The 24,363-nt window shown below is 41.5% G+C and overlaps 2 protein-coding genes across 6 annotated transcripts; one reads left to right on the forward strand and one right to left on the reverse strand.

Moving 5' to 3' along the window:
- Window positions 1-286: 286 nt before the first annotated feature.
- On the forward strand, window positions 287-13,320 carry LOC127374474 (NACHT, LRR and PYD domains-containing protein 12). Of its 5 annotated transcripts, XM_051419817.1 has the most exons (14): window positions 336-360; window positions 2,438-2,472; window positions 2,562-2,716; window positions 3,418-3,531; window positions 3,916-4,020; window positions 4,498-4,664; window positions 5,112-6,948; window positions 7,829-8,002; window positions 8,215-8,388; window positions 9,010-9,180; window positions 9,577-9,750; window positions 9,823-9,990; window positions 10,061-10,220; window positions 11,584-13,320. In XM_051419817.1, the coding sequence occupies exons 3-14, from the start codon at window positions 2,607-2,609 to the stop codon at window positions 11,614-11,616; spliced, it is 3,387 nt and encodes a 1,128-aa protein (XP_051275777.1). In that variant the 5' UTR covers window positions 336-360; window positions 2,438-2,472; window positions 2,562-2,606; the 3' UTR covers window positions 11,617-13,320. The 5 variants fall into 5 exon arrangements, with proteins under 5 accessions (XP_051275776.1, XP_051275777.1, XP_051275778.1 ...); XM_051419816.1 differs by lacking the exon at window positions 2,438-2,472 and having other exon boundaries at window positions 287-360; XM_051419818.1 differs by lacking the exon at window positions 336-360 and having other exon boundaries at window positions 893-2,472; window positions 5,115-6,948.
- Window positions 13,321-13,537: 217 nt separating this feature from the next.
- Window positions 13,538-24,186, reverse strand: psmd3 (proteasome 26S subunit, non-ATPase 3). The gene is made up of 12 exons (XM_051419992.1): window positions 23,898-24,186; window positions 22,577-22,767; window positions 22,161-22,301; window positions 20,814-20,950; window positions 20,512-20,702; window positions 20,290-20,393; window positions 17,031-17,145; window positions 16,596-16,715; window positions 16,387-16,490; window positions 15,940-16,095; window positions 14,043-14,093; window positions 13,538-13,799 (listed from the first exon to the last, which is right to left on the reverse strand). The coding sequence occupies exons 1-12, from the start codon at window positions 24,061-24,063 to the stop codon at window positions 13,722-13,724; spliced, it is 1,554 nt and encodes a 517-aa protein (XP_051275952.1). The 5' UTR covers window positions 24,064-24,186; the 3' UTR covers window positions 13,538-13,721.
- Between the last annotated feature and the right edge of the window lie 177 nt (window positions 24,187-24,363).

Here is a 24,363-nt window from a genome sequence, read left to right on the forward strand (position 1 = left end):
ATCGCAGTGTACAGTGACAGAGCTTCAGTCTCTGATCAACAGCCTCGTCCTGCACCAGAAACCAATCAGCTGATCGATCAATAAACAGTGAATCTGTCAGAAAGAAGAATATTATGTTTGATTGTTAAAATGATAAAAAATACAGAATACAGACAGAGATTGTATCAATATATCAGGAAAACTCATCTAAGATCAATATTCACAGGAAATAATCAAACTTCCTGCAGTGATTGTTGTTGTTTGTTGTTCTGCCCTCCAGGAGGGGGCAGTAACGCCACACAAACTGCCCCAAAGAACAGGAAGTGAATACATGAGGAAGTGCTGAGTCATCGGGCTCAGAGAGCAGAAAGAAACATCGAGGTGAGTGTTAACCGACATGAAATCTGTCAGCTATTACTGGAAGAAACACAAATATATTAATAATGAATAATTATATCAATGTGAGAGCTGAACACCAGCTGTTCATGTCTCTTTATACAAACACTTTTACAGCATTGAACTCAGACGTTAGACCTTCCTGCAGTTCATTAAACAGCGCCACCAGTGGCCGTTCATTAAACTGTAGCTAACAGCGCCACCAGTGGTCGTTCATTAAACTGTAGCTAACAGCGCCTCCAGTGGTCGTTCATTAAACTGTAGCTAACAGCGCCTAGTGGTCGTTCATTAAACTGTAGCAACACGCCACCAGTGGCCGTTCATTAAACAGCAACAGCGCCACCAGTGGCCGTTCATAAACGAGCAACAGCGCCACCAGTGGCCGTCATTAAACGTAGCTAACAGCGCCACCAGTGGTCGTTCATTAAACGTAGCAACAGCGCCACCCAGTGGTCGTTCATTAAACTGTAGCTAACAGCGCCACCAGTGGTCGTTCAGTGAACTGTAGCAACAGCGCCACCAGTGGTCGTTCATTAAACTGTAGCTAACAGCGCCACCAGTGGTCGTTCATTAAACTGTAGCTAACAGCGCCACCAGTGGTCGTTCATTAAACTGTAGCTAACAGCGCCTCCAGTGGTCGTTCATTAAACTGTAGCTAACAGCGCCACCAGTGGCCGTTCATTAAACTGTAGCTAACAGCGCCACCAGTGGCCGTTCATTAAACTGTAGCTAACAGCGCCACCAGTGGTCGTTCATTAAACTGTAGCTAACAGCGCCTCCAGTGGTCGCTCATTAAACTGTAGCTAACAGCGCCACCAGTGGTCGTTCATTAAACTGTAGCTAACAGCGCCACCCAGTGGTCGTTCATTAAACTGTAGCTAACAGCGCCACCAGTGGTCGTTCAGTGAACTGTAGCTAACAGCGCCACCAGTGGTCGTTCATTAAACTGTAGCTAACAGCGCCACCAGTGGTCGTTCATTAAACTGTAGCTAACAGCGCCACCAGTGGTCGTTCAGTGAACTGTAGCTAACAGCGCCACCAGTGGTCGTTCATTAAACTGTAGCTAACAGCGCCACCAGTGGTCGTTCATTAAACTGTAGCTAACAGCGCCACCAGTGGTCGTTCATTAAACTGTAGCTAACAGCGCCACCAGTGGTCGTTCATTAAACTGTAGCTAACAGCGCCTCCAGTGGTCGCTCATTAAACTGTAGCTAACAGCGCCACCAGTGGTCGTTCATTAAACTGTAGCTAACAGCGCCACCAGTGGTCGTTCAGTGAACTGTAGCTAACAGCGCCACCAGTGGTCGTTCAGTGAACTGTAGCTAACAGCGCCACCAGTGGTCGTTCATTAAACTGTAGCTAACAGCGCCACCAGTGGTCGTTCATTAAACTGTAGCTAACAGCGCCACCAGTGGTCGTTCAGTGAACTGTAACTAACAGCGCCACCAGTGGTCGTTCAGTGAACTGCATCCTGGGCGTCGTCCAACAGAGACAAACACTGAACGCTGTAAAATAACTGACAGTCATATTTAGAATAACGTTACTATCTGCAATGTTCCTATATTTTATTTGGACCGTTAGCTCCATGCTAATAACTAGCTCGCCGTTTACAAACCACCCATCAGCCAACACCACGAAGCAACCGACACCAGACCCACAATGCAACACCAAGATACAGCCTGACAACCCCAGTTAGCTTAGCTACAGTTGGCTAGTAACTAGTTAGCTCTTGGCTAGTATAAGGCAATTGTTAGCTTTGTAACATTAGCATAATTTATTGTTGGCTAAAATCAACACCGTTTGTCAAAATACATAAGTTAGCATCATGGATCATGTTAGCTGGGGAAGCTAACGTTAGCCAACTAACATATCCACTCAGTATTTTGCTAGCAATAATGTTACAGAGCGAGCTAACATTAGCCAGTCAGCTGCGACTGAGGAGAATAACCCCTCGTTAGCGCCACCATTACAGCTGATTGTGAGGTGACAAATGAAGATAAAAAGAAGAGAGGGAAAGAAAAGAAAATCCTCTGCTGACCAATCTGTCGTCGTTCTAATGCAGAGATTGTTCACAAGTCTTCAATACATGTGAAACAGGTCTGTTTGGTATTATCACTGGAACATTTATTGATCAGCAAATATAAAGGCTGGGTTTTAAATGTCACTTTCATTACTATTAATCATAGTCCTTTCAGTCTCACCCGGTCCTGGTCCTGGTCCTCTTCAGGCTGATGAAGATGAGTGATGTGGAGGAAGAGGAGCACAGACCTCCAGGATCCAGCTGTCTGTCTGTGAACCTCAGTGAAGAGACGGATCTGATCCAGCATGAGTCCTTTAAAAGGTCTGCTGGAACTGGAACTGCACTATGTTATTGATAAAAGGATGGATTCATTTGGAAGGGCAGGGTGAAGCAAGGGAGCTGCAATCTGAAATGTCACCACTAAATGGCACTAATAAGCTTGATCAATAAACTTTTGTTGAACTAATTTATTTTCTACACAAAATTCTGTTTTCATTATTTTGTGAAAATTAAATAATATTAAATTATTGTGAATGATAATTTTTGAAATACAAAGTTTGGGTTTTTTTGTTTCTAAAACTTTATTTTTTTTTTTATATTTTATTTATTTATTTTGGTGATGAGACCGAAGAAGAAAACTAAATTTATTTCAAAACTTAAGAATTTAATTTTCTGACTTAAAAAAATATTATATACTTTATTGATCCCAAGCTGGGAAATTGCAGTACAATATAGATAGCTGCTTTGAAATTTACAGTTTAAACTAATAATAATTTGTTAAAGATAAGTTATTTTTCTCCTTTACAACAATTTGAATCTTTAAGTTTATCTTTAAAAAAATATATGTCAAAAATAGTTTTAGAAAACTCATTAAAGTAAAAACTGTTAATAATTATAATAATTTATTATTTTCATTTGAAACTAACAAAACTACGTCAACAAAAGATTATAGATTAGTTTGTTTTCTTTAACTTTAGGCTCTTCAATCAGATTATTAACTGAATGTTTTATTGTGTTTGCAGACAGAGAGCAGAGTCTCCGCTGTCCAGCTGTCCGTCCATGAAGAGCGACTGGTCCAAACAGTCTCCTCCAAACTTCAGTCCTGATCCTGGACCCTCAGACAAACAACAAATACTGTAACTAAACAGTAATTTACATTTGAATGATTAATGGGTCAGTCTGGGATGAACTGAGCAGCTGTGGCTTAAATCTGCCTCTGACATCCTCTCCATGGCAATGGCAGCCGGGGCTCATGGGTACTGTAGTATCTAGACTTGATTTCTCAGACTGTAAATAAGAAAATAAACCTGTTTGACTATTACATTGTCCAGGAGAGTTTGAGGACATTGTTTAAAGACAAACATTAAATAGAGAATGAGGACAAACTGTTCCTTCACAGCTCCTTATGGAGACATACAAACTGATCTGAGCTCAGTTTGTGACAAACGTCTGATCAAACAAAGACGTTCTGCTGCTGTTGTTCTCTAATTAATCTGTAATTATCTAATGTGTGTTGGCAGACAGAGAGCAGAGTCTCCGCTGTCCAGCTGTCCGTCCATGAAGAGCGACTGGTCCAAACAGTCTCCTCCAAACTTCAGTGCTGATCCTGGACCCTCAGACACACAGTGAGACCCTGACGTTACTGTAGACTGAGGAGGAGAAATACGTACAGTGTTACATTTATATATCACCTCACAGGCACAGAAAGGGCAACCGCTGACAGCTTGCTGCTGCTATGAACTGTACAATTAGCAGTTAACTAGTGTTTCTGTAGTGGAGACTAAACGTTAACAATGATCCATATCAACAGTTTGAATCCAACTAAAAGCTCCCTGCACCAAACTCCCTTTAAGAAATATCACATTTTAACAATTCCTAACGTGTTTGTAACAACACGTAACTCTAGAAACACGAGCTAAAGGCCGTCATATGTCCACAGTCTGACTGTCAATACAGGATCAATATCATCCATAAAGATACAGTGTATACTGATCAATATCATCCATAAAGATACAGTGTATACTGATCAATAATCAATTAAGATACAGTGTATTCTGATCAGTCAATGCTTTCGATCCATAGAAATGTCTTGGTGTCCACAGACAGAGGAAGAGTCAGGACGTCCTGAAGGATAAAGTCTCTACCAGCTGTGGACTCTCATACTGGGACCAGTCTCGTTCACCAGGAGACTCCTCCTGTCCCCAGTGTGGAGACAGATCCGGAACCAGAGCTGGACTGCAGACAGACAGCGAGACCAGTTCTGTACAAAGTAGGACTGAACATCTGGATTTAAAATGTGTCACGTGATCAATTTAATATGATTCCTTCTTCTTATGGATTCACTTGGAACTAAATAATCAGACTCAGGATTTCACAGGTTGTTTTTGGGATTGTTGCAGCTGATTTAACGGCAGATTTACTCAATTTCCCTCCGGGGATTAATAAAGTCTTACTATCTATTTAAAAGTTATTGCAGAAATAGTTGTTATTTTATTTGTATAATTCATTAAAAACTGAAGGCAACTTTTTTACAGTGAGAATATAACCTTTAGTAGTTTGGTGACTCAGTATTTGGATGTGAAACACAGAAAAGATGTAGTGAAGGTCAAACAGAATTAACTTTCTTTCATCACAACGCGGGTCGTAATTCTTTAAAAATCTGCTGTTAAACAGAATCAACAGTGTCCATCAGAACTAATAATTTCTTCTCTTCCAGCAGATGGTGGTCTGCAGGAGGTTTTAGAAGAACATAAGATCAGTCTGAGGAAGAGATGTGAACGTGTGACTGAAGGAGCTGATGAACCAGGAAGTGGAACCCTCCTCAACAGGATCTACACTGAGCTCTACATCACAGAGGGACAGAGTGAAGAGGTTAATACCCAACATGAGGTGAGACAGCTTGAGACAGCCTCTAAGAAGAAGATCCTCCATGAGACTCCAATCAGGTGCAATGACATCTTTAAAGCCTTACCTGACCAACAGAGACACATCAGAGTGGTTCTGACAAACGGTGTCGCTGGCGTTGGAAAAACCTTCTCAGTGCAGAAGTTCACTCTGGACTGGGCAGAGGGCTTGGAAAACCAAGATGTCAGTCTGGTGGTTCTGCTTTCATTCAGGGAGCTGAACCTGATCAAAGATGAGCAGTACAGTCTTCTCACGCTGCTCCATGTTTTCCATCCAACATTACAGAAGGTCACAGCAGAGCAGCTCACTGTCTGTAAACTTTTGTTCATCTTTGACGGCCTGGATGAAAGCAGACTTTCACTGGATTTCCACAACAATGAGATTGTGTCTGACGTCATACAGAAGTCTTCAGTCAGCGTGCTGTTGACAAACCTCATCAAGGGGAATCTGCTTCCCTCGGCTCTCTTCTGGATAACTTCCAGACCTGCAGCAGCCAATCAGATCCCTCCTAAATGTGTTGATAGGGTAACAGAAGTACGAGGCTTCACTGACACCCAGAAGGAGGAGTACTTTAGGAGGAGGGTCAGTGATGAAGATCTGTCCAACAGGATCATCTCCCACATCAAGACCTCCAGGAGCCTCCACATCATGTGTCTAATCCCAGTCTTCTGCTGGATCACTGCTACAGTTCTGGACCACATGTTGACTACAGACCAGAGAGGAGAGCTGCCCAAGACCCTGACTGACATGTACTCACACTTCCTGCTGGTTCAGACAAAGAGGAAGAAGCAGAAGTATGAAGAGGGACATGAGACGAGTCCACAGGAGCTGATCGAGGCTGACAGGAAGGTTCTTCTGAAGTTGGGGAGGCTGGCGTTTGAGCAGCTTGAGAAAGGAAACATCATGTTCTACCAAGAAGACCTGGAGCAGTGTGGTCTTGATGTCACAGAGGCCTCGGTGTACTCAGGAGTTTGTACAGAGATCTTCAAAAGAGAGAGTGTGATCTTCCAGAAAACAGTCTACTGCTTCGTTCATCTGAGCATTCAGGAGTTTCTGGCTGCAGTCTACATGTTCCACTGTTACACCAACAGGAACACAGAGGTACTGGAGGACTTCCTGGGAGAAGAGGGGGATGATGATGATGTGGAGGATGATGATGATGATGATGATGATGATGATGATTATGACTATTACCCATCCCTGGATGACTTCCTGAACAGAGCCATGGAGAAATCCCTTCAAAGTAAAAATGGCCACCTGGACCTGTTTGTTCGCTTCCTTCATGGCCTCTCTCTGGAGTCCAACCAGGGACTCTTAGGAGGTCTGCTGGGTCGGACAGACAACAGTCCAGAAATCATCCAGAGAGTCATCAACCACCTGAAGCAGATGAAAGCTAAGTTAATCTCTCCAGACAGAAGCGTCAACATCTTCCAATGTCTGATGGAGATGAAGGACCACTCTGTCCATCAAGAGGTCCAAGAGTTCCTGAAGTCCAATCAGGAACTCTCTGTGATCCACTGCTCAGCTCTGGCCTACATGCTGCAGATGTCAGAGGAGGTTCTGGATGAGTTGGACCTGGACAAGTACAACACATCATGGGAGGGACGACTGAGACTGATTCCAGCTGTGAGGAACTGCAGAAAGGCTCGGTAAGTCCAAACTGTAACATTGTTATGTAAAGGGTAATGACCCACGAGCCGTCCAGTATCAGAAAATAATGGACGATGTGGAGGCCAGAAGCTTTATCTTGTACCGTAGTTTGCCAAATAAGGTCATTATTTTATATTTTCATGTGTTTTTCAATCAAATCTGAAGTTTGCATACAAGCCATAACTCCGTTTCCCTGGGAACATCTGAGGTCATTCCTAATACCTGGAAGAATTATTACCATCCCATAATGTTCTAATGCAATGGAAACGTTCACTACTCCAGCAAATAGGATGAACATTAGAGTCAACTTGGCAACAAGATATATTGCTTCCACTCAGAGAGCTAACATAGCGCTACGAACCAAAGAGCTAACGTTATCCTACGAACCAGAGAGCTAACGTAGCGCTACACACCAGAGAGCTAACGTAGCGCTACGAACCAGAGAGCTTCAGTTCCCCGTCAGAAAGAGCTGACTGACAGCGAGGTAGAGTGGTGAAAATATACATAATAACTATATTTATATTTACACTTGAACTGATGTAGAATTTTTTAAATTTGCTACGTTTGGCTGCTGCCCAGTCAACAGAAGAACTCGTTTTTCTGTAGTTTTCTGCACAGTTTAACAGCTTTGTGATAAAAGCTCCTTGCGGTGTCTTGGTTTGATGGATTTTAGTAATCATAAACTTTGTGTCCGTGCTTTCAATATAGAATCAATCTCAAAATCAGACTTCTAAACACCTCTTACAAAACTGTTACTGATTATTCCGGATGTGACCAAATGTTTTGAATCTTTTGGTATTTAAAAGTATTGTCTTTGTTGTTAGTGTACGTCTGTTCAATTAGTGTTTGTTTTACTTTACATTAGTTTTGTATTCCCAGACTTCCTGAATGTTGGCTCTCAGAGAGTCACTATGAAGTGGTGGTCTCCGCTCTGAGGGCCAACCCCTCCCACCTGAGAGACCTGGACCTGAGAGGAAGCAGGCTGCAGGATTCAAGAGTGAAGCTGCTGTGTGCTGGACTGGAGAGTCCACAATGTAGACTGGAGTCACTCTCGTCAGTTCACTTATTGTCTTTTGCTCTGATAGATTTTAAACTGACCAAAGCAAACATCGTTATTACCTGAGATAGTCACAAAATCTGAAACAATCATTTGTGTAGGAATGTGATTGTTTTTGTAAAAATAGGAACAAAACCAAAAGTGTTTTCTTCTGTTTGTGTTTAATCTCTAACTTCTCTGATTCAAATGGTATCCATTTAAATGACAGACTTGCTAATTGTGGACTGACTGAGATCAGCTGTGGCTCTCTGGCCTCGGCGCTGACGTCCAACCCCTCCCACCTGAGAGAACTGGACCTGAGCAGAAACAACCTGCAGGATTCAGGTGTGAAGCTACTCACTGCTGGACTGGAGGGTCCACAGTGGAGACTGGACACTCTCAGGTCAGTTTCAATTCAATTCAATTCAATTCAATTTTATTTGTGTAGCACCAATTCATAACAGAAGTTATCTCAGGACACTTTTCAAAAGGAGCAGGTCTAGACCGAACTCTTTATAACATTAATTACAGAGACCCAACAGTACCACCATGAGCAAGCACTTGGCGACGGGGGGCAAGGAAAAATTGCCTTTTAGGAGGCAGAAACCTAGGACAGACCCTTCGGCTCTAGGTGGGTGGTCTGCCTCGACTAGTTGGGGTGAGAGCGAGAGAGAGAGAGACAGAGACAGACAGACAGTTGCACAGCAAACCTGTTACTTAAACTGGACCTCTGGATTTTAACTTGTGTCTCACTGGTCTCACGAAGCAAACCCATTCCATGCTAACATGCTATTTAGTATGCTTAAACAGTGTGTGAGATATTCTGTCTGAAACCAATATACTGTATACAATGTAAAGTGCATAGTTTTATATTTTCATTATGTAATTAAACACTTTTGTTTTAGATTTCTCTTTGTACCATTAGAGGGAGCTTGTGTACCACCAATAGTACACATACCAACGTTTGAGAACCAGTACTACACAATTGGATTAGTTTATGAGTAAGATTTTCTGAATGTTTCAGACTGAGTGAGTGCAGTCTGTCAGAAATCAGCTGTTCCTCTCTGGCCTCGGCTCTGAAGTCCTCCCATCTGAGAGACCTGGACCTGAGTCACAACAACAACCTGCAGGATTCAGGAGTAAAGCTTCTATCTGCTGGACTGGAGAGTCCACAATGTAGACTGGAGACCCTGAGGTCAGCTTTTTCTTCTTGTAGATTTTAAATCTTAATGTGGAAAGTCTAACTTTCACTGACAGACAGATTTCTCTGAGTTTGAACATTGACAGAAACATTTGGGATAATGTAAGAACCCAACTCCATGTAGAACATAGCTCTACTGTTCATTGATTATAGATTATTGATTGAATCAGCTCCATATAGAATATAACTCTAGAGTTTATACACTGTTGGGGAGAACATGTTATAGATTATAGATTTTAATAATAGTTATTGTGTAAAACCATTAAACTGTGGTATTTTCTGAGATGACTATTGCACTGTGAAACTCTCACTTGGTTGTAATCCTGGAGTCTGGAGGGTTGGAGGATGTCAGTGTGTGACAGGGTGATAATCTGGATCCTGTGATTACAGACTGAATCACTGTGAGCTACCATCAAGCTGCTGTTCCTCTCTGGCTTCGGTCCTGATGTCCAGCCCCTCCCGTCTGAGAGACCTGGATCTGAGTTACAACAGACTGCAGGATACAGGAGTGAAGCTGCTGTCGGCAGGGCTGGAGAGTCCACATTGTAGACTGGAGACTCTGAGGTAGACGATATATTTTGCTCCTGTTTGGGATCTGACAGTCTACGGTTGGTTAAACTCATTTCCTGTCTGCAGGTTGATGTGCTGCCTGCTCACAGGTGGAAGTTGTTCCTCTCTGGCCTCGGCCTTGAGGTCCTCCCATCTGAGAGACCTGGACCTGAGTCACAACAAGCTGCAGGATTCGGGAGTGAAGCTGCTGTCGGCAGGGCTGGAGAGTCCACAATGTAGACTGGAGACTCTGAGGTACAGAATCTGTTCTTCCTCCGTACAGTCTGAGAGCCACTGATGTTTGATGAACTCTTCCTCTCTGCAGGCTGAGGGACTGTCACATCACAGATGATGGTTGTGGTTCTCTGGCTTCTGCTCTGAAGTCCAGCTCCTCCCATCTGACAGACCTGGACCTGAGGCTCAACAGAGTGCAGGATTCAGGACGGAAGCTACTGAAATCCACATTGTGGACTGAAGACTGTAAGGTCAGTAGTTTTCTGGTCAGAGTTCAGGAAGAAGCCAATGAATGTAACAGTGTCTTCCTTGACCGCTAACTTTTCTGAAGGATCTGTCCTAGGTTTCTGCCTTTTAACAGGCAGTTTTTCCTTGCCCTTGTCGCCAAGGTCTTGCTCATGGTGGTACTGTTGGGTCTCTGTAATTAATGTTATAAAGAGTTCGGTCTAGACCTGCTCTATTTGAAAAGTGTCCTGAGATAACTTCTGTTATGAATTGGTGTTATACAAATAAAATTGAATTGAATTGAAATTGTTGTTATTGTTATCATGGGGTTGTTATTATGGGGCTATTGTTGTTATTGTTATTATGGGGTTATTGTTGTTATGGGGTTATTGTTATTATGGGGTTATTGTTGTTATGGGGTTATTGTTGTTATTGTTATTATGGGGTTATTGTTGTTATTGTTATTATGGGGTTATTGTTGTTATGGGGTTATTGTTATTGTTATTATGGGGTTATTGTTGTTATGGGGTTATTGTTATTATGGGGTTGTTGTTGTTATGGGGTTATTGTTATTATGGGGTTATTGTTGTTATAGGGTTATTGTTGTTATTGTTATTATGGGGTTATTGTTGTTATGGGGTTATTGTTATTATGGGGTTATTGTTGTTATGGGGTTATTGTTGTTATTGTTGTTATGGGGTTATTGTTGTTATGGGGTTATTGTTGTTATTGTTATTATGGGGTTATTGTTATTATGGGGTTATTGTTGTTATGGGGTTATTGTTGTTATTGTTGTTATGGGGTTATTGTTGTTATGGGGTTATTGTTGTTATTGTTGTTATGGGGTTATTGTTGTTATGGGGCTATTGTTGTTATTGTTGTTATGGGGCTATTGTTGTTATTGTTATTATGGGGTTATTGTTATTATGGGGTTATTGTTATTATGGGGTTATTGTTGTTATTGTTATTATGGGGTTATTGTTATTATGGGGTTATTGTTGTTATGGGGTTATTGTTGTTATGGGGTTATTGTTGTTATGGGGTTATTGTTGTTATGGGGTTATTGTTGTTATTGTTGTTATTGTTATTATGGGGCTATTGTTGTTATTGTTGTTATGGGTTATTGTTGTTATTGTTATTATGGGGTTATTGTTGTTATGGGGTTATTGTTGTTATTGTTATTATGGGGTTATTGTTGTTATTGTTATTATGGGGTTATTGATAAACTTCACACGTCTGATAAGAGAATATTCAGTCGTACTCATAGCGCCCCCTACTGGAAACAGAAAGTTAGCATTAGCAATCATCCTCTAATGTACGTGACATTTTCAGGGTGTGGTCGACGTGCTGGCGTATGACTGACACTGTGTTGGTTGTTGATCCCTACAGGTTGAAGTGACCCTGGACTGTAGAGACGGATGACGTCATCCATCAACCTGGACCCGTCGGTCATCTTCCTTCACTGATTGACTCTCATCCTTCTGCACTTCCTCTTGAAGCTGCAGTGTGGGAACCTTCCCACCGCCAGCTCAACAACTGTGTATACCTGTACCGCAGTATGGATGAGAGCTCGGTAATCCGGCTGCTGGTAAATGTACATTCAGAGGGCAATACCATAGAATAAGAATACCGTATTGAGCCTGAATCCTACAGCCAGCAGCACAAACAATCATGTTGTGTCATTATTGATCAACGACAAACATTCAGAAACAGTTATTGATGATTCTGACATAAACAACCACTTTATTAACTGTTTGTGTTTATTAATCCACCTTTTACGTCGAGACCACAGAAGAACAGGAGGGTTTATCTCCACTTCCTGTTACTCTCTGCTGTTTCCAAGGTTCATTATTAGAAGGTAGGTCAGCTGAGTTTATGGGAATTATTAAGGTTCAAATCCCCTCTGCTCCACACTGTCACACCAACGACATCATGAGGAGCCGTCTCACTGTAAGGTAACAAACACACATTGACTCTTGCATCATCACTCTCCTTCTCTGCTGCTGAAACCCTCATCCACGCCTTCATCACCTCCAGAACCGACTACTGCAACAGCATCCTCTACGGCACACCATCCAAACTCTGAATAAGCTACAGTACATCCAAAACTCCGCTGCACGTATGCTCACCCACACCCGCACCCGTGAAATCACACACATTCAAAGTAACCTAGTAACCAACAGACGCTCTGGCAGTAGGAACACCGTCACGAGCTCCTTTAATACAGAAACAATCAGTTCAACCTCAGAGCTTCTGTATGTAACCGTCATTAAACTGTTAACAGCGCCGCCAGCCGGACAACCAGCATAGCTTAGCTACAGTTAGCTAGCTGGATGCCCCTGCCACGCAGAAAGCTATTGTTAGCTTTGTAACATTATAATAAATACGTTAGCACCATCACATTACCTGGTAAGCTACTGTTAGCACAAGTTAGCTTAAGCCTCAGTCTGTTAACATGACTTTTGGCTAGTAGAAAGCAATCGTTAGCTTTGCACCGTTACATCGTTTATTGTGGGTGTCAGAATACGTACGTTAGGGTTAGCATTAGCTACTTAGCTACCTACATTGTCAGTGTTAGCAAGCAAGCTAACATTATCCAGCTAACAGCACAATCAGACAGTATGTTCCACTAGCTTAGCATTAGTGGGGGACTCTGTGTGGGGGACTCTGTGTGGGGGACTCTGTGTGGGGGACTCTGTGTGGGGGACTCTGTGTGGGGGACTCTGTGTGGTGGACTCTGTGTGGTGGACTCTGTGTGGTGGACTCTGTGTGGTGGACTCTGTGTGGTGGACTCTGTGTGGTGGACTCTGTGTGGTGGACTCTGTGTGGTGGACTCTGTGTGGTGGACTCTGTGTGGTGGACTCTGTGTGGTGGACTCTGTGTGGTGGACTCTGTGTGGTGGACTCTGTGTGGTGGACTCTGTGTTGCCCACTGTTGGCACTCGGGAGCATAAAGGTAGAAATGCTTCAGATTGTTACGTAATGCTCCTTTAATGTGTGAATTCTCTGAATGTTTAAGCTGTGATGAACACGTGATGAACTGGAGCCTCTTATGATTGTATGACTCATGTTTGTAGTCGTTGATACTTTTGGATATAAATTAAATTAAAGAGGTTAAACACTCTCATGCTGGTGTGTGTGTGTGTGTGTGTGTGTGTGTGTGTGTGTGTGTGTCTCTGTTGGTAGACGGGTTCTCAGCAGTGTGTGTGTGTGTGTGTGTGGAACAAACATGTTTCATCACAGCTAACAGTTCCCATTGAGAAAACAGCCACTGATGCTAATGCTAACAGAGTACACATTGTGGAAGAGACTACATTACCCAGAAAACCACAGACACAAACCTGTGTAAACAAATCCATCGTGTTTTATTTGAGAGAGAAACAAGAGTTCAGAGGTTAGAGCAGAGAGGAGGAGAGGAGAGGGGGATTGTGGGTAATAACTGATATACTAACATCAGCGTGCACACACACACACACACACACACACACAGAACTACTTCCTGTCTGCACAAGAAGTCAGCAGAGAGGATCATGGGAAGCTGTCGTCGTCGTCTTCGGCCATTTCTTTGGCAAACTCCAGATCCTGCTGCTCGCGCTCCCGACGCTCCTGAACACACACACACACACACACACAATAATAGTTAATTACATTAAATGAATCGAAGCTCAGATATTAAACCTTCACACCAACGTGACTGAAGCTGGTGTGTGCGTGCGTGCGTGCGTGTGTGTGTGTGTGTGTGTGTGAGAGAGAGAGAGAGAGAGAGAGAGGTGTGTGTGTGTGAGTGTGTGTGTGTGTGTGTGTGTGTGTGAGAGTGTGTGTGTGTGTGTGTGTGTGTGAGTGTGTTACCTCTGCTGACTCCAGGTCTTTGTTGTAAGCTTTAGGAGGAAACCTCATCGCCTGCAGACACAGAGAGAGCTCAGAGTTATTTCACTGTCCCACCAATAACTGTTGTTAAGTTATTATTAACAGTTAGTTATTATTATAATAATATTTTTTTTCATAACAATTAATAATAATAATAATAATAATAACTGTTGTTAACAGTTATTATTAACAGTTAGTTATTATTAACATTATTATTATTATTATTATTATTATTACAGTCATTATTATTATAAAAGTTAGTTATTATTATTATTATTATTATTATTATTATTATTATTAACAGTCTAGTTGTTATTATTTTATTATTATTAACAGTTAGTTATTATTATTATTGTACAAAAGGCTTTTATTTTGAAGGTGCGTTTAGGAAAGTGACGTAATCACCCCGTGTGGAGCAGTGAGCCGTACAACCTACAGCCGAGTCGACGGACTTTTTTCCCTTTCCTGCCTTTTACACCTGGACACACCTGTGGGGACTTTTAGTGTATTTTTCGCCTTTAACTCAGGTTGTTTTTGTTTGGAGTGTGTTTTTCATTGTGCTGAGTAAGTATTGTTTCTATAAAGTGTTAATTATGACGCACCTCGTTAACTCTGGTGTGTTTTTTTCCGCCGATAGGTAACAGATGATTGTTAATGAGTATAATGTGAATGTTGATGCTTGTGAGTGGTTTAAGTGTCCATTGAGCTAAGAGTCGGTAACTTGACTTAGTTCAGGTGGTTAATTGCTCAGCAGGGGGCCGACACGTGCGCCATGTGCCATAGTTTATTTAATACCCGGTTTAGCCGGTAGATGGCGCTATTGGACCAGTTAACCCATATTTATGGTGAATATATATTTCTGTTGGGTTATTTATGTCATTATTGTTGTTGCACATGTACAGGAGAGTTGTATATATTTTTCTGTTTATGTAAGCACATTTGTTATTATGGAGATGGAGGTATAATGTGATTTATTATTATTATTATTATTATTATTATTATTATTACCAGAACTGTGACAACACTGAGTGTGCAATAAATCACCGCAGTCATCAAATCTGCTGGCAAAGGAAACATCCTGTCCTCATTCCGGTGTCCTGACCGACACCGCATCTTGTTGCTGTATAAACCTGAACGAGCTAGCATTCCTTCCCTCACAAACAATTATTATAATTATTATTATTATTATTAACAGTTAATATTATTATTATTATTATTATTAACAGTTATTATTAATATTATTATTATTATTAACAGTTATTATTAATATTATTATTATTATTATTATTAACATTATTATTATTATTATTATTATTATTAACATTATTATTATTATTATTATTATTATTAACATTATTATTATTATTATTATTATTATTATTAACAGTTATTATTATTATTATTATTATTATTATTATTATTATTAACAGTTATTATTATTATTATTATTATTATTATTATTAACAGTTATTATTATTATTATTATTATTATTAACAGTTATTATTATTATTATTATTGTTAATATTATTATTATTAATATTATTATTATTATTAACAGTTAATATTATTATTATTATTAACAGTTAATATTATTATTATTATTAACAGTTAATATTATTATTAACAGTTAATATTATTATTAACAGTTAATATTATTATTATTATTAACAGTTAATATTATTATTAACAGTTAATAGTTATTATTATTATTATTATTATTATTATTATTATTATTATTATTATACAGTTATTATTTACAGTTAGTTATTATTATTATTAACTGTAAATAGTTATTAATAGTTAATATTAATTAGTAATAATTAATAATAGTAGTTATTAGCTGTCCCTCAGTAACAGATAGAACTATGAGCCTCCTACCTTCACAGACATGTTGTGGATGTCGAGGCAGAACGAAATTCTCTGGTGGAAAGCCAGCTGAGGCTCTCTGGTCCCGTAGATGTCCATGGTCTCTTTTGACTGGACGAAGCCTTTCTCGTGGTTGATGCTCGCCTCGATCACGCCGTCACGGATCGCCTGGAGGAGGGACAGACACACACACACACACACAAACACACACACACACACACACACACACAGTCTGTCAGCGGCCGAATCACTCTGACCTCAGGGGGTAGCTAACGTCTGAATGAGTCTGGTGGGAGACACCTGAGCTCTACTGCGCCCTCCAGTGGCAGTGAGTGTCGATTACAACCTTCAACACAAATACAACCCGTCTGAGGTCCCGGGGGGGGTAAGGTCAGGGGTTACACAGAGCGCCTGCGAGTGTTTGTTGTTTATAATGAAGATCAATTATTTCTCTGTTACCTTGGCGACGATGAATTCGGCATCCTCTGGACTGTCAAGCTGCAGCTTCTGAGCGATGTCGGCCAGAGAGATACGAGAGTACGACAAGCTGATCATACGCACACCTAACACACACACACACACACACACACACAGTCAATGTTGTCGATCAATAAACATCAGATTACTGTGTGTGATGTCACAGCTGATGTGGGCTGTGATTGGCTCACCAGTCTTGATGACATTGTGTCTCAGGCGGATGATGAGTGTGTACGTCCCGTCGGTCTGAAACTTCTCCCCAAACTGCTCCAACGCCTGGTTGAACTTCGCCAGGTTGCCCGTCCTCACCGCTGCTCACAGTACACACACAGTACACACACACAGTATGTAAAGAGTACACACACAGTACACACACACACACAGTATGTAAAGAGTACACACACAGTACACACACACACACACAGTATGTAAAGAGTACACACACAGTACACACACAGCATGTAAAGAGTACACACACAGTACACACACACAGTATGTAAACAGTGCACACACACAGCATGTAAAGAGTACACACACAGTACACACACACACACAGTATGTAAACAGTGCACACACACACACACACACACACACACTACTAGAGTAGGTAGAGGGGTGTAACTGACCCTGAGTCAGCAGGAAGTAGGGCATCAGTGACCTCTTCAGTGACGGTTGTCTGAACTGCAGTCTGTCAGGAATCTCTCCCAACAGCAGCTCCACCACGATCAGCAGCTTGTGGACCTGCAGGCACATCAGGGGTTAATGTATAAATGTATATTAATGTATATATTAATGTATATGAATGTCTATATTACTGTAAATTACTCTATATGTATATATTACAGTGTATTAATGTATATATTACAGTGTATTAATGTATATATTAGTGTATTTATGTATATATTACAATGTATTAATGTATATATTAGTGTATATTAATGTTTATATTAGTGTATTAAAGTATATATATTACTGTATATTAAAGTATATATATTACAGTGTATTAAAGTATATATTACTGTATAGTAGAGGTGGGTGATATATATCGTTTATAATATATCATCATTGTTGTTTTGACGATGTGCAAATTGTCATTATCGAGTATTTAAATTACTTCGACAAAAACAATGAAACGCCCGCGGAAACTCCTCCCATCCATTAATACACGGTGCAGCAGCGCTCTCTACAGCATGGCAGGATTCAGTCACACAACTAGTGGGCCTACGTTATCACATGACGTGATCACGTGACCTCTCGCTAGCATCCTCCTTGCAACAGTTTAGCAGCGCGTTGCGATGGTAGAGAGAAAATGCAAACACCTCCAGTCCCTGAAGCTCCCGGTACTTCAGATGATTTAGTGCCGAGACGTGGGTCCTATGGGCTTCAGCGTTCAGAGCGCTAAGAACCTTCAGCGGTAAAAAGATGTCAGCGGAGACGGTTTATTTTTTAGCGCAGCGCTCAGAGCGCTTCAAGTTGAAATCTGTTCAACTTTTAACACCGCTGGGCGCTCGGATAATGAGTTTATGAGCTCTCTCAGCGCTGTAAACGCGTTTGGTGGACACAAGTCCAGCTCAGACAATTCTAATCACATTTTAAAGGATATCGACTGATTATCGTTATCGCCAAAATCCCAAAAAATATTGAGATATTATTTTTTGCCCATATCGCCCACCCCTACTGTATATTAATGTATATATTACAGTGTATATTAATGTATATATTACAGTGTGTATTACTGTATATTAATGTTTGTATTACTGTATATTAATGTATGTATTACTGTATATTAATGTATGTATTACAGTGTATATTAATGTATATATTACAGTGTATATTAATGTATATATTACAGTGTATTACTGTATATATTACAGTGTATTACTGTATATTCATGTTTGTATTACTGTATATTCATGTATATATTACAGTGTATTAATGCATATATTACAGTGTATTAATGTATATATTACAGTGTATTACTGTATATTAATGTATGTATTACTGTATATTAATGTATATATTACAGTGTATTACTGTATATTAATGTTTGTATTACTGTATATTAATGTATATATTACAGTGTATTACTGTATATTAATGTATGTATTACTGTATATTAATGTATATATTACAGTGTATTACTGTATATTAATGTTTGTATTACTGTATATTAATGTATATATTACAGTGTATTACTGTATATTAATGTTTGTATTACTGTATATTAATGTATATATTACAGTGTATTACTGTATATTAATGTTTGTATTACTGTATATTAATGTATATATTACTGTATATTAATGTATATATTAGTGTATTACTGTATATATTACAGTGTATTCATGTATATATTACAGTGCATATTAATGTATATATTACAGTGCATATTAATGTATATATTACTGCATATTAATGTATATATTACAGCATATTAATGTATATATTACAGTGTATTAATGTATATATTACAGTGTATTAATGTATATATTACAGTGTATTACTGTATATTAATGTATATATTACAGTATATTAATGTATATATTACAGTATATTAATGTATATATTACAGTATATTAATGTATATATTACAGTGTATTAATGTATATATTACAGTGTATTACTGCATATTAATGTTTATATTACTGCATATTAATGTATATTCTGTCTGTCTGACAGGAAACAGCGGGTGAAGCTGGGGAAAAATGTCTCTGACTCCCAGACCATCAGCACCGGATCCCCTCAGGGCTGCGTTCTTTCTCCTCGGCTCTTCTCCCTGTATACTAACAGCTGCACCTCCAGTCACCAGTCCGTCAGGCTCCTGGAGTTTGCGGATGACACCTCCCTCATTGGGCTCATCTCTGGTGGAGATGAGTCTGCTACAGATGGGAGATTGACCATCTGGTGACCTGGTGCAGCCAGAACAACCTGGAGCTAAATGCTCTAAAAACAGTGGAGATGGTTGTGGACTTCAGGAAGAACCCAGCCCCACCCACCCACCCCCATCATCCAGTGTGACTCCCCAGTTGACAGTGGAGTCCTTCTGCTTTCTGGGTACCATCATCACCCAGGACCTCAAGTGAAAGAAAGCCCAGCAGAGGATGTACTTCCTGCGGCAGCTGAAGAAGTTAAACTTGCCAAAGTCGATGATGGTGCACTTCTACACCGCCATCATCGAGTCCATCCTCACCTCATCTATCACCATCTGGTACGCTGCTGCCACTGCCAAGGACAAGGGCAGACTGCAGCGTATCATTCGATCAGCTGAGAAGGTGATCGGCTGCAACCTGCCATCCCTCCAGGACCTGTACGCCTCTAGGACCAGGAAGCGTGCAGGTAAGATTGTGGCTGACCCCTCCCACCCCGGTCACAATCTCTTTGAGATACTTCCCTCTGGCAGGAGGCTGCGGTCCATCAGGACTAAAACGTCTCGCCATAAAAACAGTTTCTTCCCGTCTGCAGCTGGCCTCCTTAACAACTCCCACTGTCATTGACTCTTATACCCACCCTGTATATAAAGTATGCATTACATTAATGCACCCACGTTCTTCTGCACACCTTTCTCTTTCTCTTCTTATCTTTATCTATTTATTTTTTGAAAGTACTTTATTTTTCTGTGTGATTTTTGTGAGATTTGAATAATTGTTTATTTGTATATGTGTATATTTTATGCACCAACTGCACCAGGTCACATGCCTCGTAGGCGTAAAAGCCTACTTGGCAATAAACAAAATTCTGATTCAGATTATATATTACTGTATATTACAGTGTATTAATGTATATTAATGTTTATATTAATGTATATATTACTGTATTCATGTATGATATTAATATATATAACAGTAATATATACATTAATATACTGTGCATCAGAGTGTAACTGACCGTCTGTTTGAAGCCCACTGCAGTGTGTTGAGGAGCTTTCCTCAGAGCATTAGTCAGAGTCCTACGAGCCTCTGAGTACTCCAACTGGATGGCCTTAATACGACCTGCAGGGGGCAAACACAGGAGTAAACACAGGAGTAAACACAGGAGTAAACACAGAAGTAAACACAGAAGTAAACACAGGGCACTGGGCTGTGCAGGTACAGCTCTCAGGTAGCTCACCTGTGTAGTACAGGTATCGGGCCCACTCGTTGTTGTTGGCCAGTTCAGGAAACACAGACTTGGACACGAGTTTCTCGGCCTGGTCGTACAGGTTGAAGTGCAGGTAGTTCCTCAGCAGCAGGTTGAGGAGGACGGCCTGACCGTCGGCGTCGTGACGCAGAGTCGCAGTACGCAGGCGAGTGTGGAGGAAGCTGAACACAGAGAGGCTCATTGTGAGAGTGTGTGTGTGTGTGTGTGTGTGTGTGTGTGTGTGTGTGTGTGTGTGTGTGTGTGTGTGTGTGTGTGTGTGTGTGTGTGTGTACCTGCGCATGGTGTCGAACTGGTTGAGGAACTCGTACACTCTGGCGTGGTAATAGTAACACTTGGCAGCAACCAGATCCAGAGCTCTGCGGTTCTTAGAGCCGATCTTCTGCAGCAGGTCGTCTGACACCTTCTGAGCCTGAGGCACAGTCACATCATCATTGTCACCATCGTCATTGTCACCATCGTCATTGTCATCATTATCACCATCATCAGACTCGACGCAGACCAACTATCGCGCGACGCCGCGACTATCTATACTTGCGCATGGTGGTCGCGGCACTAGTTGCAGTCTCGTCCTGAACAGAGGTGTCGCTAGTGAGGAAAGGCTACCGACTTTGCTCTTTCTACGCACTAGAAGAAGATATATATATATATATATATATATATATATTATTTATTTATTTTTTTCCCCCCAAATCGGTCGCGGAGGTTCTTCCAAATTTTCCAGCATATGTCCTCCTCTGTTCCAACATTCATGGCTGGCAACTCTGGGCATCTCTGTGCTCCTTTATTGAAGGATCGTACAGATCGTCCATCTTCCTGTTTGTCGCGTGCAGCTGAAAAAAAACTAGTGGTACGCGACGTCGCGCAACCGGGCCAAAATCCTGGCGCGCCAGCGAGATTGACATCATTTTGACGTCACGTTGTTGCACGACAGCTCAAATGTGTCGAGTATACTGGGCGCTTTAGACTTCTCTTTATTGATCCCTTCGGGATAACTCCCGCAAGGAAATTGGATTTCCAGCAGCCCACAAACACTTATAGGGAATAAATAAATATATAGATATATATATATATATATATATATATATATATATATATAGAAATAAAAGAGGTATAAAAAATACAGTACAATACAATATCATCATCACCACCATGGAGACTGAATGAGCCCAGTTTCCAATCTGTTGTTGATATTTAAATCAATAGACTGACAATCAGACTTTATGCTAACAACATCTGACGTCAGTTAGCTTAGCATCAGATATTTCTCTTTATAAACTGTCTGCACACCTCGACCATCTGTTAGTATTCACACCAAGATGTTTCTCTTATTTTGGAAGTTTGTGATGCTTCAGTGACTTCCTGTTTACACCTGACCTCCTGATTGGACGGCACTACAGATGTTACCTAGCAACAGATTAAACACACATTACACATTAAGGTCTTTTACTCACTGAGACATTTTAGTGTTTCAACCTGACTGAGAACTTTATTTTGAAACTGAGGAAGGACTTCATGTTTAGACTGCAGGATCCATGATGGGAACTATTCTACTAAAATACAGGCAGACAGGAAGGCAGACAGGAAGGCAGACAGGAAGGCAGACAGGAAGGCAGACAGACCTCGGTGTATCTCTTGTTGTTGGTCAGGTGAACCACCAGCAGCAGCTGAAGGTAAGCCTCGACCTCCGGCAGCAGAGGAGCTGACGCAGCTTTCCCCGTCCTCGGACGAAACTGGACGTCTCCGTCGGCCATCTCCATCGGCTGACAGACAGACAGACAGAGAGACAGACAGAGAGACAGACAGAGTCAATACTGGCTGTGACTCCTCATTGTCAGTTGAGCTGTTTGTGTTTAGACATTGGACCATCAGAACATTCTCTGTCGGCTCAACCAAACCTCTGTGTGTTTTTGGCCCATTTAACAGACTGAATTAAACTCAGAACCAGAGGTAAACACCACTGCAGCTCCTCTGAACTCACTTGTGGAAAATATATATGGACTCTGGTGTATTTGAGAGAACGTGTGAAACTACCGACCTCCTCCAGGAAGCCGAGCAGGAAGTCCCTGGTGGCCGTGTTGTTGGTGAAGAAGCCGTTGATGGCTTTATGGATGACGTTGGTGTTGAGACGGCGGCTGGTGGACGGCAGCGCCCGGAGAGCACGGAGGACGAAGCGAGGCTCCTTCCCCGACACCGCCTTCTCTATCTGCTTCACATGCTCCTTAATGTCTGAGGGAGGAGGAGGAGGAGGGGTTATTGATCAGAATACACTGTATCTTTATTGATTATTGATCAGTATGCACTGTATCTTTATTGATTATTGATCAGTATACACTGTATCTTTATGGATGATATTGATCAGTATACACTGTGTCTTTATGGATGATATTGATCAGTATACACTGTATCTTTATGGATGATATTGATCCTGTATTGACAGTCAGACTGTGGACATATGACGGCCTTTAGCTCGTGTTTCTAGAGTTACGTGTTGTTACGAACACGTTAGGAATTGTTAAAATGTGATATTTCTTAAAGGGAGTTTGGTGCAGGGAGCTTTTAGTTGGATTCAAACTGCTGATATGGATCATTGTTAACGTTTAGTCTCCACTACAGAAACACTAGCTAACTGCTGAAGGCTGATCAGGTTGATTGATGCTTTAATAATGGGAGTATTGATTACTGATCAGGATGATTATCGGCATTAAATAGTTGTTCTTTGTTTTTAAACTACTTTCCTATTAAAAACATAATGTTATTGATTGTTTTATTGATAAAATAGTTAAAGTTTATTAGAGAATTAATTATCGGTTCATTTCTATCTGAACTCTGAATCACAGCCGCTGCTGCTAACAGGCTAACAACCGCTGGATGAACGTTATCTTCAGGCTCCGGTAGCTCCGGTAGCTCCGGTTAGCTCCGGTAGCTCGGTAGTTCGGTTAGCTCCGGTAGCTCCGGTAGCTCCGGTAGCTCGGTAGTTCGGTTAGCTCCGGTAGCTCCGGTAGCTCCGGTAGTTCGGTTAGCTCCGGTAGCTCGGTTAGCTCCGGTAGCTCCGGTAGTTCGGTTAGCTCCGGTAGCTCGGTAGTTCGGTAGCTCCGGTAGCTCGGTTAGCCCGGTAGCTCCGGTAGCTCGGTTAGCTCCGGTAGCTCCGGTAGTTCGGTAGCTCCGGTAGCTCGGTTAGCTCCGGTAGCTCCGGTAGCTCGGTTAGCTCCGGTAGCTCCGGTAGCTCGGTTAGCTCCGGTAGCTCGGTTAGCTCCGGTAGCTCCGGTAGTTCGGTAGCTCCGGTAGCTCGGTAGCTCCGGTAGCTCGGTAGCTCCCGGTGCTTTTACCGGTAATGTGTGCATATAAAGTGCGTTTACCGTCCAGGGTCAGGCTGTCCAGCTCTTTGGGCTGTTTAGCCGCGTTAGCTGCGTCCTCCTCCGGCATCTCCACGTCCTGCGGCTCCGGGTCCTTCGGCTTCTCGGCTTTGGAGTCCCGGTCCCGGCCTCCCGCTTTGTCCCGCCGCTTGGCCGCAGTCTCCTTCATGGTGTGGGGGCAGAAACCGTTCACAGTCCCGGTAAAGCTCGGTCGGAGAGGCTGAAGAGTGCACCGTCACTGAGCCTGACCGTACAATGACTGGCAACTATTCCGCTGCGCAAAGCATGCTGGGAGCTGCTCATGCTTCTTCTTCTCCTTTAATTTTCGGGCAGATTGCAACTTTTACCGTGCATACCGCCACCTACCGGACACGTTGCTGATAGGCCTCCAGAGTCCCAATACATAATCCAATCCATAATATGTCCCCTTTAACACTATATTAGCTGTAGAGCAGATCTATTAATGTGT

The sequence above is a fragment of the Dicentrarchus labrax genome, unplaced genomic scaffold, assembly GCF_905237075.1.
Source record: "Dicentrarchus labrax unplaced genomic scaffold, dlabrax2021, whole genome shotgun sequence".
Taxonomy (NCBI): Eukaryota; Metazoa; Chordata; class Actinopteri; family Moronidae; genus Dicentrarchus; species Dicentrarchus labrax.

Coding starts and splice junctions, on each gene's coding strand:
- psmd3 (XM_051419992.1), bottom strand. CDS start 24,063: ATGAAGGAGACTGCGGCCAAGCGGCGGGACAAAGCGGGAGGCCGGGAC. Junction 22,768..23,897: donor GGACAGCCTGACCCTGGACG/GTAAACGCACTT, acceptor CTCCTCCCTCAG/ACATTAAGGAGCATGTGAAG. Junction 14,094..15,939: donor TCCACAACATGTCTGTGAAG/GTAGGAGGCTCA, acceptor CTGTGTCTGCAG/GCGATGAGGTTTCCTCCTAA.
- LOC127374474 (XM_051419816.1), top strand. CDS start 2,607: ATGAAGATGAGTGATGTGGAGGAAGAGGAGCACAGACCTCCAGGATCC. Junction 4,665..5,111: donor CGAGACCAGTTCTGTACAAA/GTAGGACTGAAC, acceptor CTTCTCTTCCAG/CAGATGGTGGTCTGCAGGAG. Junction 8,389..9,009: donor TGGAGACTGGACACTCTCAG/GTCAGTTTCAAT, acceptor TGAATGTTTCAG/ACTGAGTGAGTGCAGTCTGT.